At 53.6% G+C, this 12,943-nt stretch overlaps 5 protein-coding genes across 5 annotated transcripts; 4 read left to right on the forward strand and 1 right to left on the reverse strand.

Moving 5' to 3' along the window:
* Positions 1-48: 48 nt before the first annotated feature.
* Positions 49-1,565, forward strand: M431DRAFT_3063 (glycoside hydrolase family 76 protein; the record flags this gene model as incomplete). The annotated part of the gene is made up of 3 exons (XM_024914192.1): positions 49-136; positions 198-302; positions 376-1,565. 3 exons carry the CDS (start codon positions 49-51, stop codon positions 1,563-1,565), a joined length of 1,383 nt encoding a protein of 460 aa, XP_024777714.1.
* A 1,078-nt stretch (positions 1,566-2,643) lies between these two features.
* Positions 2,644-4,495, forward strand: M431DRAFT_77831 (hypothetical protein; the record flags this gene model as incomplete). The annotated part of the gene is made up of 2 exons (XM_024922622.1): positions 2,644-3,913; positions 3,996-4,495. 2 exons carry the CDS (start codon positions 2,644-2,646, stop codon positions 4,493-4,495), a joined length of 1,770 nt encoding a protein of 589 aa, XP_024777715.1.
* Positions 4,496-4,600: 105 nt separating this feature from the next.
* Positions 4,601-5,372, reverse strand: M431DRAFT_355870 (hypothetical protein). Its single transcript, XM_024914514.1, has 4 exons — positions 5,317-5,372; positions 5,233-5,265; positions 4,882-5,139; positions 4,601-4,749 (listed from the first exon to the last, which is right to left on the reverse strand). The coding sequence occupies exons 1-4, from the start codon at positions 5,334-5,336 to the stop codon at positions 4,707-4,709; spliced, it is 354 nt and encodes a 117-aa protein (XP_024777716.1). The 5' UTR covers positions 5,337-5,372; the 3' UTR covers positions 4,601-4,706.
* A 273-nt stretch (positions 5,373-5,645) lies between these two features.
* Positions 5,646-7,440, forward strand: M431DRAFT_505595 (hypothetical protein). Its single transcript, XM_024918657.1, has 2 exons — positions 5,646-5,874; positions 5,934-7,440. The coding sequence occupies exons 1-2, from the start codon at positions 5,821-5,823 to the stop codon at positions 7,323-7,325; spliced, it is 1,446 nt and encodes a 481-aa protein (XP_024777717.1). The 5' UTR covers positions 5,646-5,820; the 3' UTR covers positions 7,326-7,440.
* A 1,303-nt stretch (positions 7,441-8,743) lies between these two features.
* M431DRAFT_3067 (hypothetical protein) lies at positions 8,744-12,780 on the forward strand (the record flags this gene model as incomplete). Its single annotated transcript, XM_024914194.1, has 2 exons — positions 8,744-8,840; positions 8,924-12,780. 2 exons carry the CDS (start codon positions 8,744-8,746, stop codon positions 12,778-12,780), a joined length of 3,954 nt encoding a protein of 1,317 aa, XP_024777718.1.
* Between the last annotated feature and the right edge of the window lie 163 nt (positions 12,781-12,943).

Below are 12,943 nucleotides of genomic sequence, written 5' to 3' on the forward strand. Positions count from 1 at the left end.
CCTCTTCGACACAACTAGACTATTTCGACCTTTAGACTGCTAGAAGCCATGAGGTCTCCTTGGGCGGCTGCGACAGCGGCCCTGTGCCTGCTGGGTCAGGGAGCTGATGCCATTTCTTTGACCGTGACCGACAGCAGTAAGATAATCAAGGCTCCGTAAATCCAACGAGACAGACATTGCTCACCAATTTTCTTCAGCTTCGGTCTTAAACGCCGCGGGTACCGTTGCATATGGATTAATGAAATATTACACGGGAAACAACACTGGCGATAACCCCGGAAACTTGCCAGACCCATACTATTGTCAGGAACCCTTTCTTACTCTTTACGGCCAGTCGCCCACTGTTCAAACATGGATACTAACTTTGAACCATAGGGTGGGAGGCCGGTGCGATGTTCGGAACCATGATTGATTACTGGCGCATGACAAAAGATTCGTCGTACAACACTGCCACTATGCAAGCTATGCTTTGGCAGGCCGGAACCGATGGCGCCTTTCTGCCCACGAACCAGTCGCTGACTGAAGGAAACGACGATCAAGGCTTCTGGGCCATGGCCGCCATGTCCGCCGCCGAAGATGTCTTCCCCAACCCGCCATCCGATCAACCACAATGGCTGGCCATGGCGCAGGCCGTCTTCAACCAGTATGTCGGTCGATGGGATGAGCACTGTGGTGGTGGTCTCCGTTGGCAGATTTTCTCATGGAACAAGGGTTACGATTACAAAAACTCCGTTGCCAACGGCTGTTTCTTCAACGTTGCCGCTCGATTGGCCCGATACACCGGTAACCAGACGTATGCTGACTGGGCCCTCAAGGTCTGGCAGTGGGAGAAGACGATTGGTCTCATTGGTCCCCAGTACCAGATTTATGACGGTCTGAGTATCGACAGCAACAACACATGCGGCCAGATGGACCAGAACCAGTGGTCCTATAACGCGGGTATCTACATGCACGGCGCCGCCGCCATGTACAACTTTACCAACAACGCCACCTGGAAGGCCAATCTGGACGGCATCATCACCCAGACAGTTGGCAAGTTTGTCCAAAACGGCATCATTTACGAGCAGTTTTGCGAGCCTCGAGGCTTCTGCTCTGTCGATCAGAGTACCTTCAAGGGCTATTTGGTCCGCTATATGGCCTCTACTATGCAGCTCGCCCCGCATACTATTCAGACTCTTATGCCCCTGATCACCAACTCTGCTTCAGCCGCAGCGTCCATTTGCACAGGGCCGGCCTCAGCCGCATTCAAGGGAATCGACGGCACGGGATGTGGTTTCGCGTGGCTTCCCAAGGGTACATACGATGGCAAAAATGGTGTTGGATCACAAATGAACGCTCTGGATGCCATCATGTATACTCAAGTTCTTAAGGCCCCTGCGCCAGCCACGGCTAAGAAGGGCGGTACTTCGAAGGGTGACCCAGGCGCTGGTATGGGTAACATTGATCCTGCAGGCGACATTGACAAGGTTACGAAGCCTACTACCGGTGGAAAGGTTGGAGCAGCAATCCTCACTCTCCTGCTGCTTCTTAGCGTCCTGGGCGGCAGCGCGGTGCTTCTGTTGTGATGAAGATTTAGAATACGCAAATATGCCCCAAGAAGGGAATGGGATTTTGGATTTGTTTCTCTACATACACATGTGTTACACAACGCATGCTCTTTTTTGTTTATACAAGTCCGAGAATTTAGAGCGTAGGATGGATGCTCTTTGTGGCTGGCGTTTGGGAGTGGCCTTGGATATATATATTTCTTGATCCCCTTTTTTTGTCGTGCGAAGAGGTACATTTCACGACACTTTGGAATGCGGGTATCATCACTTATCGTCGTCATCATTACCTAGTATTCATTTGTAGCAGTTTGGAAGTACTACCTAGATGGGCGGAAGCCTGATATCAGAATTGCACACGACATTATGACTAAAGGACCCTGATTGACCATGCTGTTACCCAACTCCCAGTGTATGATGCATGATAGGACATGAGATGCTGGAGGGCCAATTCCTTGTCTTTTGGCCACAAGATGTTATGGCCTGGGTGATTGGCTGCCGAGACAAAGACGCCAATGCAACTCTACAGACAGACAAATTCAATGGTAGCTGCAACTGTGAAGCTGCTATTTCGAAGGCGGCGACAAAACTTCAATGGAACTGAGGTCGTCTTTTAAGTGCACAAGCCCTGTTGGGACGGCCCGCAGCCGTCAATGCCAATCAATGCCAATCAATGGATTTCTGATTCTCCATCGAAATTCGCCCAATTCCCCGCTGATGACCGTGCATTACACAGAGACACGGTGCTCGTACTGCTACCAACGCTCACGGCTGCATTCACACCGTGAAGACAGGTAGAGACTTGTACTCGATTTGTTGAGCTCGCCGGGAATTGTCAACCCCGCTGAAATGCCAATATCGAGCTTCCCCGCCCTTTTTTTCTTTATCAGCCCGCCGGTGTCATCACTCTACGTCACTGATAATCAGGCCACTCTTATATAGCATTCTGTTAGGTATCTGTTTCTCCTGGATTCAATATATTGCATAGAGCATCTCTTTCTTTCAACAATTTTTCTCATTCATGATCCGTCTCATCTCGGAGTGATCAACGCCATTTTGTCTTTGAATTACAGCTGCAGTCCCCTCTACATTGCCCATAATGTCTACAAAGCACTTCATCAATGACCCGACTCATCTGGTCAACACTGCGCTTCACAGCCTGACTCTCACCAATCCCAACGTTGCTCTCGACTCAGATAACAAAATCATCTATCGCCGGCCATCCGATGCTCCTCAGCAAGTCTCGATCATCTCGGGCGGAGGGTCTGGCCATGAGCCCTCGTTCGCCGCCATGGTTGGCCCGGGCATGCTTTCAGCTGCCGTTGCGGGCACAATCTTTGCCAGTCCCTCTGCTGAGCAGGTCAGGAACGGCATCATGTCAAGGGTAGACACCGAGAAGGGCGTGTTAGTCGTCGTGATGAACTACACGGGCGACATTCTCAACTTTGGAATGGCTGTGGAAAAGGCCATAGCGGCTGGGCAGGCCGTCGAGATGGTCGTCGTGGGTGACGATGTGGGCGTTGGGAGGAAGAAGACGGGCAAGGTTGGAAGGCGAGGAATCGCCGGTACTGTGCTCGTGCTGAAGATTGCCGGCGCTCTAGCCGCGCAAGGACGGTCGTTGGAAGAGGTGGCAAAGGTGGCTCGGCTGACTGCGGCCAACATTGTCAGTGTTGGTGCCAGCTTGGAGCATGTTCACGTTCCGGGACGAGTTATCGATTCCAGTGAAGCCTTGGCGCCTGAGCAAGTCGAGGTCGGAATGGGTATTCACAATGAGCCCGGATCAAGTAGGGAGAAGCTGGAACTGCCTCAGTTGGTGGAGAGAATGCTTACCCAACTGCTTGACCAAAGCGACAAGGACAGGGCTTTCCTTAATGTCAACTCAAACGAGGTTGTTCTGCTTATCAACAACCTGGGAGGTGTTAGTGTTCTGGAGCTGGGCGGTATCACTACCGAAGTGGTGAACCAGCTCAGCGACAAGTATAATATTCGACCAGTTCGCACCATCAGCGGCACATTTATGACGAGTCTGAATGGCCAGGGTTTCAGCATCACCCTTCTCAACGTCGTCAATACCGATATTGGTGGGCCGAGCATGATTGAGTTGCTGGATGCCCCCAGCGAGGTCACTGGCTGGTCTGCTCCAGTGCAAAAGACGTCATGGGAGGCAAAGAATACTGCAACAAGGACAGACACCGCCGGGACAAACAAAGAGACTCAACCGAGTGGACTACAAATGGATGCTAAACATGCTACTTCTGTTCTCACCAATGCGCTGGAACGCGTGATTGCGGCCGAGCCTGAAGTTACCAAGTACGACACCATTGTTGGAGATGGAGACTGTGGCATTGGTCTCAAGAGAGGAGCCGAAGGTAAGCTCACAAAAAACTCCCCCCATTTCAAATTTGGCTTTCAATGCCTTCCGACATCTAGACACTGACTTGTAAATTATAGCCATACTAAAGCATATCCAACAAAAGCCCCTGACAGGAGATGTGGTTGTCGACGTGGCTTCCATTGTACAGGTGGTAGAAACCGCCATGGATGGCACTTCTGGTGCTCTTTACGCCATATTCCTCAATGCTCTCGTCCACGCTCTTCGTACCCTGGGATCTGGCGAAGCTGGTCCTTCAGTATGGTCCGCCGCTCTTAAGCTTAGTTGTGAGGCTTTGTCCAAATACACTCCTGCTCAGCCCGGCGATCGCACGCTTGTGGACGCGCTTTATCCCTTTGTCGAGGTTCTGGGTAAAACTGGCGATGTGAAACAGGCTGCCGATGCGGCAAGGAAGGCCGCCGATGAAACCAAGGGCATGCAGGCAAGCCTTGGGCGGTCGGTATACATAGGCGGCAGTGGATATGAGGAGGTGCCTGATCCCGGTGCTTGGGGATTGGCATGCTTCTTCTTGGGATTGGGAGGTGTCAAGCCGACAGAGGAGGGCTGGGAATCTATCTGAAATACGACATGTGACATAGAGAGAGAGGACGCAATGGTGGAGGCCACGATCTAGTAAGAATGTCCAAAGACTTGATGTGTGCTTAAAGCAACCAAATAAATTGTTTTCAACGCCTAAATTCGCCTTTGAGACTTCTCGCGATGTAAATCCGTCATCCAATAGCTCAATGTCAATTAAACCCCAAAACAACCCAAAGCAGCTCGTATAAACTCTAGGATAGAAGAACCAGGATGACGCTATCACCTCTCAGGAACCTGCACCACGTTAGTACCCAGCATTTATGCAACAAGATTTTCGTATTTCGACGCGATCAGGTTCGGCAGCCCTGTCTCTTGAAGCCCAAGACCTCGTCGACATTCTGGAAAGGGGAGAGGGGTATAGCGTACATCTTGCTGATGAATCTGTCCTTGTTGACCGGCCGGCCCTTCTTTCCGTCCGCTAGCCTGGGCGTTTCCGTCCACATCTCCTTGACGTTCTCGAGCACCATGTTGCAATGCCTGTCAAAGGCCTTGACACGTGCCAGCAGCTTGCGGTTCGAGCGAATGGAGATGAGCACCTGCGTGTGCGACCTCACGGCCGTCTGGAGGATGGAAAGGGGACCTGAAGAGAACTCATACTCTTCAAGCTGCGCAATCTCGTACTCGCTAGGTCGGATGTTAGATATATACATTATATACATATTCTGGTATGAATGCAGGAGAGCGGTGGGAGGGGCAGAAGCGTTATCCGCGACGTACGTGAGTTCGGAGCGAGACTTGGTGAGGAGTTCCCTGTAGAAGCGGTCAGCATAAGCACAATTGGCGGTATGGCGGGCGACATACTGAATCTTGGGGTCGGCCATCTTTTGCTGCTTTGGTTTTGGGAGTGATGGATGAGGTTGCGTGCGCAAGGCTGGACAAGCTGGAAGCTCGAAAAGTTGTAGGCGTATCTCAGGCACTGCTGCTGATTGGCCCTTGTCGCGGCTTGTTGTGGGGAACAATTGGCCTGTACTTTGTACTTTTGTACCCAGGAAGTGAACAGCTGCGATCACCTGACTGACAGCTGTAAAACGGTACGTACTGGGATGGGATGTTTCTCCGCCATCCTTATCGGCAATCGGCGGGCCAATTTTCAGGTGGAGCTTCTTCTATTCTTCGAAATAGCCGGAGATCAAAGTCCAAGGCCCTGCGGTTGTCATCCTTCTCCTCCTCCCCTCTCCTTCTTTAGATGTCTTAGAATTGACCGTGTGAGAGCATCTGTACAGTCGACGTCTGATGTCCTTCCGAACAATTGCGGCTCGAGCTGGCACGGCCGCGAATGCTGCGGGCCGGAGCTATCGCACCACCATGAGCATGGCGCATCCCAGCAGAGCCATGAGCTCGTCACTGGGCGCACGACCGGTTAGCAACAAGGAGATGTTGTTTTGTATATAATGTAGTGCTAATTTGATTTACAAAAGCTGTCTGCCGAGGCCTACAACGTCAAGGAATTGCCTGGCGACGAGCCCAACGATGTCGTCTTCGAGAGCAAGTACGGACTCAGGACCGTGCTGCTGAACCGCCCAAAGAAGCTCAACTCTCTCAATGGATCCATGATTCGCAAGATCGTTCCCCGGCTGATCGAGTGGGAGAAGTCTGACATGGCAAACGTCATTGTCATGAAGGGTGCTGGCGAGAAGGCTCTTTGCGCCGGCGGTGATGTTGCCGCACTGGCTCAGTACAATCAGGAGGGTGCCGATGGATGGAAGAAGTCAGCCGACTACTTTGCTCTCGAATACCAGCTGGATCACTACATTGCGACATATCAGAAGCCCTACATTGCCTTCATGGACGGCATTACCATGGGAGGCGGCGTTGGACTGAGTATCCACGCACCCTTCCGAATTGCGACGGAGAGAACAATGTTTGCCATGCCCGAGACGACGATTGGATTCTTTCCCGATGTCGGTGCATCTTTCTTCCTGCCTCGGATGAACGGCTCTATCGGAACCTACCTCGCGCTGACCAGCGACCGGCTCACTGGACCCAACGTCTTCTACAGCGGCATTGCGACTCACTACCTACACTCGTCAAGCTTGCCGGATCTCGAGGCACGTCTGGCAGAGTTGCGCTTCCGCGATGAGGACCCTCTCCCTCGGAGGCTCGAGCTCATCAACGATACGTTGGAGGAGTTCTGCACCGGCCTGCCCTACGACCAGGCCTTTGCTCTGAGCGGTGAAACTCGACGGGCCATCGACCGATGCTTCAGCAAGAACAACGTGAATGACATCATTGCTGCCTTGAAGGAAGAGCGGGGTGAGACTGAAGAGTGGGCGCAGAAGCAGCTGGCCACGCTTGGGAAGCGGTCGCCCACTGCCGTGCATGTTGCCCTTAGGCAGATGCGGGTTGGCGGTAAATGGAGCATCTCGGAGACCTTTGAGAAGGAACACCAGATTGCCAGCAAGTTCATGCAACACCACGACTTCACGGAGGGTGTGACGGCCCTGCTGGTGCGTAAGGAGGCTGCCAAGTGGCAACCCGAGTCTCTCGAGGCCATCCCAGCTAGCGAGAACACTGCCAAGCCCTTCTTCGACTTCAACAAGGACGCCGGATTTAAGCTGTTTACGGACCGCACCTACTCCGAATACCCTTTCGCCGCCCTCGGCGTGCCTACGGAGAAGGAGATTCAAGCCATTGTGTCTGGCAACTCTCTTACACCAGCAGAACTCGCGAAGCAGGTCAAGGCGTCAAGAAAGAACCGACAGGGTGTAGCAGAGGTTGTAGACGAGATTATCAGCAGAAAAACAACAGTTGACGAGCAAGGCAAAGCCAAGTGGGTGGCCGGTGATTCTGCGGCTTCAAGTCGACTATAAAAAAGGGGAGAGCAAAGAAACAAGAGAGAAAATAGAGGACGCATGTACATGTACAATAGTTAAATCTAAAAAGACGATATGCAAATGCATTTAATAAGATGAAGATAAAGCACAGAGTGATGAATGATGATGGAGTCGTCATGGTGTTATCTTGCGGAGATGGCGTGAAGTGCGCCCGTGCCTTTTTTGCACAACGGCGGTGGCGCTGCAAACCATCGGGCGTCATGGAATTAAGGTGCAAGGGCCGATAGCAGACGGCTTCATTTATCGGGCTAAAACGGTAGGGCGAGTCTGGCTATGGAGGGGCAGAGACTTGTGCAGCCTAAGAAAATGCAGGGAGAAGCCAAGTCACGAGACGGATGAGTTGGAGGGGGTGCTGATGTGATGGCAGACGAGCTCTCAAGATGGCGTCAACCTGGTTGGGGCAACTATAAAAGGGCCAGCAAGCCCCCGCCCGCCGCAACCAAGGAGGAGGGAGGGAGAAGAAAAAAAAGTCTGGCCATTGCTCCTCTTGTTTGCTCCGTCGAATTGCCCGCTCAACCGGAGCATCTTTGCCCTGCCGCCAGACCGTCGTTTGTGTGAGACGAATTCGCTGGGCATTTTCAGAAAGCTCCAAAGCAACGCGAGGCTTGTATCGGAGCCGGTCCGCTAGTCCGGGGTTCAGCCGGCGCCAACCAGCGATAAGATCAACTGCTCCATTGGGTAGGTGGGGTAGCCCCGAAGAAGCGCGGCAGGCTGGAGTCCCCCCTGCAGCCTATTAACGCCCATGATTCAATTGAGTGCCGGGCTCCAACTGGCTTTTCTGCAGGCACTTTCTCACTAAAAGCTCACCTGCTGCTAGTTCCAGCACACACCGAAGCAAGCTGCCGTGGCGCGGCTAGCGAAGTTGCAGAGTTGGCAATTGGGTGGCACGTCAGGCGTGGTTACAGCGCAGGCACACACGCTTTTGGGGCGTGACGAAACAGAGGCCATCATCACCATCACAAAGGCCCTGCACCTCTATTTGCTCTTCAACCCACGCACGACAGAACAAAGAATTTGTCCTCCCTTTCTTCTGTGCAACGGCCATCTCTTGTCTCTGTAGCAACGTGGATCTGACCTCATTTCACTTTTTTTTTTTTTCTGGTGTTGCCCCATTCGCCTTTTTGTCTTAAAAAATCCCCTGCGCGCCTCCATATCTCAGATCCACCACGCAGACGCGACCTGGAGACATTTGGCGCGTCACGAGCATGAAACCCGCCTCCCCAATTTGACCCGGCACCACAAACCAAGTCCAACAACCCAGCAAACTCTCCACTTCCCTTTTTTCAATACTTACAGTACCCATCTCGGCAGACAATTCTCAACTCCTGCATCGGCAAACCCAGCAGGCGAAGGGGGACCACGACGACCGGCCGCGAGGGCGAGGCACAATCGCCATGGCTTCACCAATGCCCGCTCACTCCAGTGGCTGGAACAACACGTCTGTCGCCGGCGACGCTGACGACTATGGCGTGCAGACCAAGTTTATGAACTGTACGAAAATCTCCCTCAGATTCAGCTTCAGCGTGCCTTGGCTTTACTTTAGTTTGCTGCAGCGACTAATTCAGACCGAACAGTGAAAGTGCACTACACGTTCGACAAAGAGGCCAAGGTTAATTGCCTCGCCAGAGGCTCCCAGCCCTTGCAAGTCCAGACGGTCCCGATTGATGACACCAACTCCATTGGCGTCGTCGACCTGCGGGCTTGCGTACATGTTATTGCCGAGTGCAGCCCGGAGCTGACGAACCACGAGTGCGACTACACCATCTACGCAATTGATTATTCCGAGCCCGATCTACCTCTGGTCGGCCAGGGTCTGCTATCATGGGTCTTCCAGTCGATGCGGCCCGACTTTGGGAACCATCAGCCCAAGATGGTGACGGGCCGTGTGACGAGAAATGTATTGGGTGTGTTTGGTGGTGGCAACAGGGAGACACTCGAGGTCAGATTGAAGCTGTCTGAGACAGCCAGAATCCAGCGTTCCATCACATATGCCTCTTCCGTGGACCAGCAGCCGGTCAGACCTATGGAGCAGGTCTTGACACCTGGTGCTGCGTCAGAATGGAACTCTCTGGTCCAGTCGAACCCTCAGATGGCCCAACAGGCCAGCCAGAACCATGGTAGCCCTATGCCGGTCCACCATTCGCCCAGCATGGCTCCCGCTCTGCCTCAAGGACCCCCACCACCGTTGGTTAGGCAGGGCTCCTTTGGCCCGAGCTATAGCCAAACGTCTACACAAGAGCTGCCGAGGTTGGCTCCCATTCCCATCGAACCTCAGTCTCAGTCTATGCCTGGCGTCCCGGCACCCTCATCACGACCATCTAGTAGAGCGTCAAATAGGCCGTCCCGGAGGAAGCCACCCACGGGTAGGCCGCGAGGCAGGCCACGAAAGAAACCCGCTGAAGGCAACACATCCGGCTATGAGGACGGAACGGAAGGAGAAGAGGCCGCGCCCGCCAAGGAGGATGAGCCTGTCAAGAAGAGGGCGAAGGTGACCAAGGTGGACAAGTCGGACGCGAATCCCTTCGCTGCCGAGCCCGAATCTCTCAGGGTTGCTGCGAGCAATTCCAGCTCCCTGCGAAACTTTCGACCCATTGCCATCAATAGCGACAGTGTGACAGGTAGCCATCTGCAGGAGGTCCCTCGAGCTCCCACACCCGTTCCTAACGGTCGTCTCAGGGCGGTACCAGGACGAGAGCCCAGCTCCCTCAAGCGACGTGAATCCGCACTGAGCCAGCCGCCCGTAGCAAGCTTTGCCACGAGCGAGGCTAGCCGCTTTGCATCTCCCGGCATGGACGACGATAGATCTCCAGAGTCTACGGCACCAACCCCAAACTACCCCGACGACAGCCCTGCTGATATTGGATCCTCGCCACCAGTTCAGCAGGCGACGCCCTATATGCGATCCAGCCCGCCTCCTTCAAGCCCAGTGCTGCCCCCAATGCCGACAATGGCTCCTGGCGAGCATGAGCACAGCATTCCGGGAAATGATATGAGTGAGCTTTTCGGAGAAGGAGACCAGGCCGCTTTGGAAGAGCTGCCACCGCCACAGCGCGCACACAAGGCTCCAAAGCAGAGCGTGCCCGTTCAGGTTTTCCAGCTCCAGGACGGCCCCAGTGGCCAGGATCTAGTGCATCTTCTCACATACAATACTCCCTATCCGACGTCGAATAACCCTGGCCCTACAGAAGGCTCATTACCACCTCCGCCGAAAGGGGGCCCAAGCCGGCCACAGATGAATGGCCAATCTACGAAAAGGAAGAGGCCGCAACCGACATCGCCAATGTTGGGCCCAACTCCACCACCTACGACAGATGCCATTGAAAGGCCTATGAGCCCGGCCCTGACCTCTACCCCTGCTCCAATTCAGGCTCCCACTCCCATTCCTCTTCCCGCACCTACTCAAGCGCATACCTTGGCGCATCTTACTACGGCTACATCCCCCATCACCGCCGTTGATGCCCCGGCCCTGACTTCTGCGAATCCTCGCGAGCCTGGACCGGCTTCTACATCTCCTCCCGAACTCTCACAATCCACCCCCGCGACGGATGACATCTTCAACGACCCCATAGTACAACTCGCCTCTACATTTTCATCGAAAGAAGTCGCTCCTCCATTCGTTCGACCTCCATCACGATCTTCACAGCCGCCTCAATCAAGACCACAAACCTCCAAACCCAAGTACCCTCGCCAGCTAAGTCGATCTCAATCCGCAGGCCCGCTTATCCTGCCATCTAGCGACCCTGCTGGCCCCTCGAGCTTGTCTCAGCCCCCAGCTAACGCTTCGGACCGTCCATCTTCGGTAGGAGGTGTTGACGTCCGTCGACCGAGTTCCATGGGGACGTTGGCTTTGCCAATGCCTGAGCCTCGCGCGGAATCCACGTCTGAGTCTCCGATAGACCCCGCCCCTTTGGTAAACTCAGCAGCTCCTGAGGAGACATGCCCTACAAGCGATTTTCCGGCGCCATCCTCACCCCCTGCGCAACGATCAAATAAGAACATTGTGAAAAAGCATGCCATCAAGCAGCGCCTTGAAGAGGCCATAATGAATGGAGAAATGCCTCCGTTTTGCAGCAACTGCGGTGCCATTGAAACCCCTACATGGAGGAAGATTTGGATTCAAGAGCGCGACGGCGTTCCGGAGCGTTGCGAGTATTCTGAAAAGCCGGGGAAAATAACGGCTGTGGAGGTTTTACGGCGCGATGACGACGGCAAACCGACACTTCATCGTGTCGTCAAAAAGAGTCTGGCCATTACCGACGAGAGGACCAAGTGGCAGGAGGCTCTGCTTTGCAACCCTTGTGGCATTTGGCTTACCAAGTGCAAAACTCACCGGCCCCCTGACAGGTGGGATAAAGATGCCTCTCGGCTAGGCCAAGAGCGACGGAAGAGAGGCACCGGCCGAAGCACATCTCGGGCGAAGAAGAATCGTCCAAAGGATGACGGTCCCCTCAATCTCACTTCGGAAGCCTATCTCCCCACGGATGCGTTTGAGCCAGTAGCACCCTTGTCGCCAAAAATGAGCGAAGCGGTTCCTGTGGACTTTAACTCATTATCGGTGCCAGAGATGAACGAAAGTCAGCAAGCTGAACAGTTTATTGTGAATGATGGACTAGACGTGATATCACAGCCAGGATCAACCCATTCTCAGGGCAGCGGAACGGCTCAGAGCCCTATCGATATCGAATTTGACGAAATGGCTGGCAGCACGAGGAGATTGCTATTCCCATCCCCTAGAAAAGACGGAGTACCAAAGGTGCTTTGCGACGTTGACGTTAATGTCGTTCAGACTGCAGAGTGCCGACCAGGAGAACATCTCAAAGGCGGCCAAGAAAATGCTGCCGTGCCAGGATCACGCGAAAGTATTAGCAAATTAGACGACCTGGATGCTCTATTTAACAGCCCCTTTAAAGGACGACCATCCACCCCGCCACCTGATGCAGCACCTACAACGGCTGAGCCTTTCAAGACCCCTACACGGCCTACTCCAAGTCATAGACCCATCACTAGAAGTGTATCCAAGTCCTTGCGATCAGCCAAGTCAATACTTTCGCCAAGCCAGCATGCAGTCGAGCAGACTCCCACGAAGACGCCGAGATCTTTACTGAGAATTCCCAGCAGCAGCGCTAGGAGACGCAGCCCGCGGGCCCATCAGGGAAGCTTTGACGTCTTTGATTCCCCTATTAGTCGAAGCATTGTGCAACTGCTTTCAGAGGGCCACACTTTGGGGGAAACCGAGATGGACCTCAGCAGCCTACCTGGGCTGGGGGGACACAATGACGAGTTGATTGACTTTGGCAACCTCTTGAGCACAGATGACATGATGCCCAGTTCATCCCCTAAGAATGGATCTATGGGACTAAGTTTCGATTACGACGGCGCTGCTAATAACATTGCCGATTGGATGGACAGTGTCATAAAGAAGCTTAAATGATGCATTTATAAGCAACGCGATTAGAGAAAAGGGATATGGTATTGATGATTGACATTGGGTTTTTTATAGCGCGTGGAGTTTCGGATAGGTATTACAAACAGGCTTTCTTGACGATAAGCAGGAGAAGCACAGAGCTGTTACTCCTTTACAGCAAAAAGAGAGA

Source organism: Trichoderma harzianum, assembly GCF_003025095.1.
Source record: "Trichoderma harzianum CBS 226.95 unplaced genomic scaffold M431scaffold_3, whole genome shotgun sequence".
Lineage (NCBI taxonomy): Eukaryota > Fungi > Ascomycota > Sordariomycetes > Hypocreales > Hypocreaceae > Trichoderma > Trichoderma harzianum.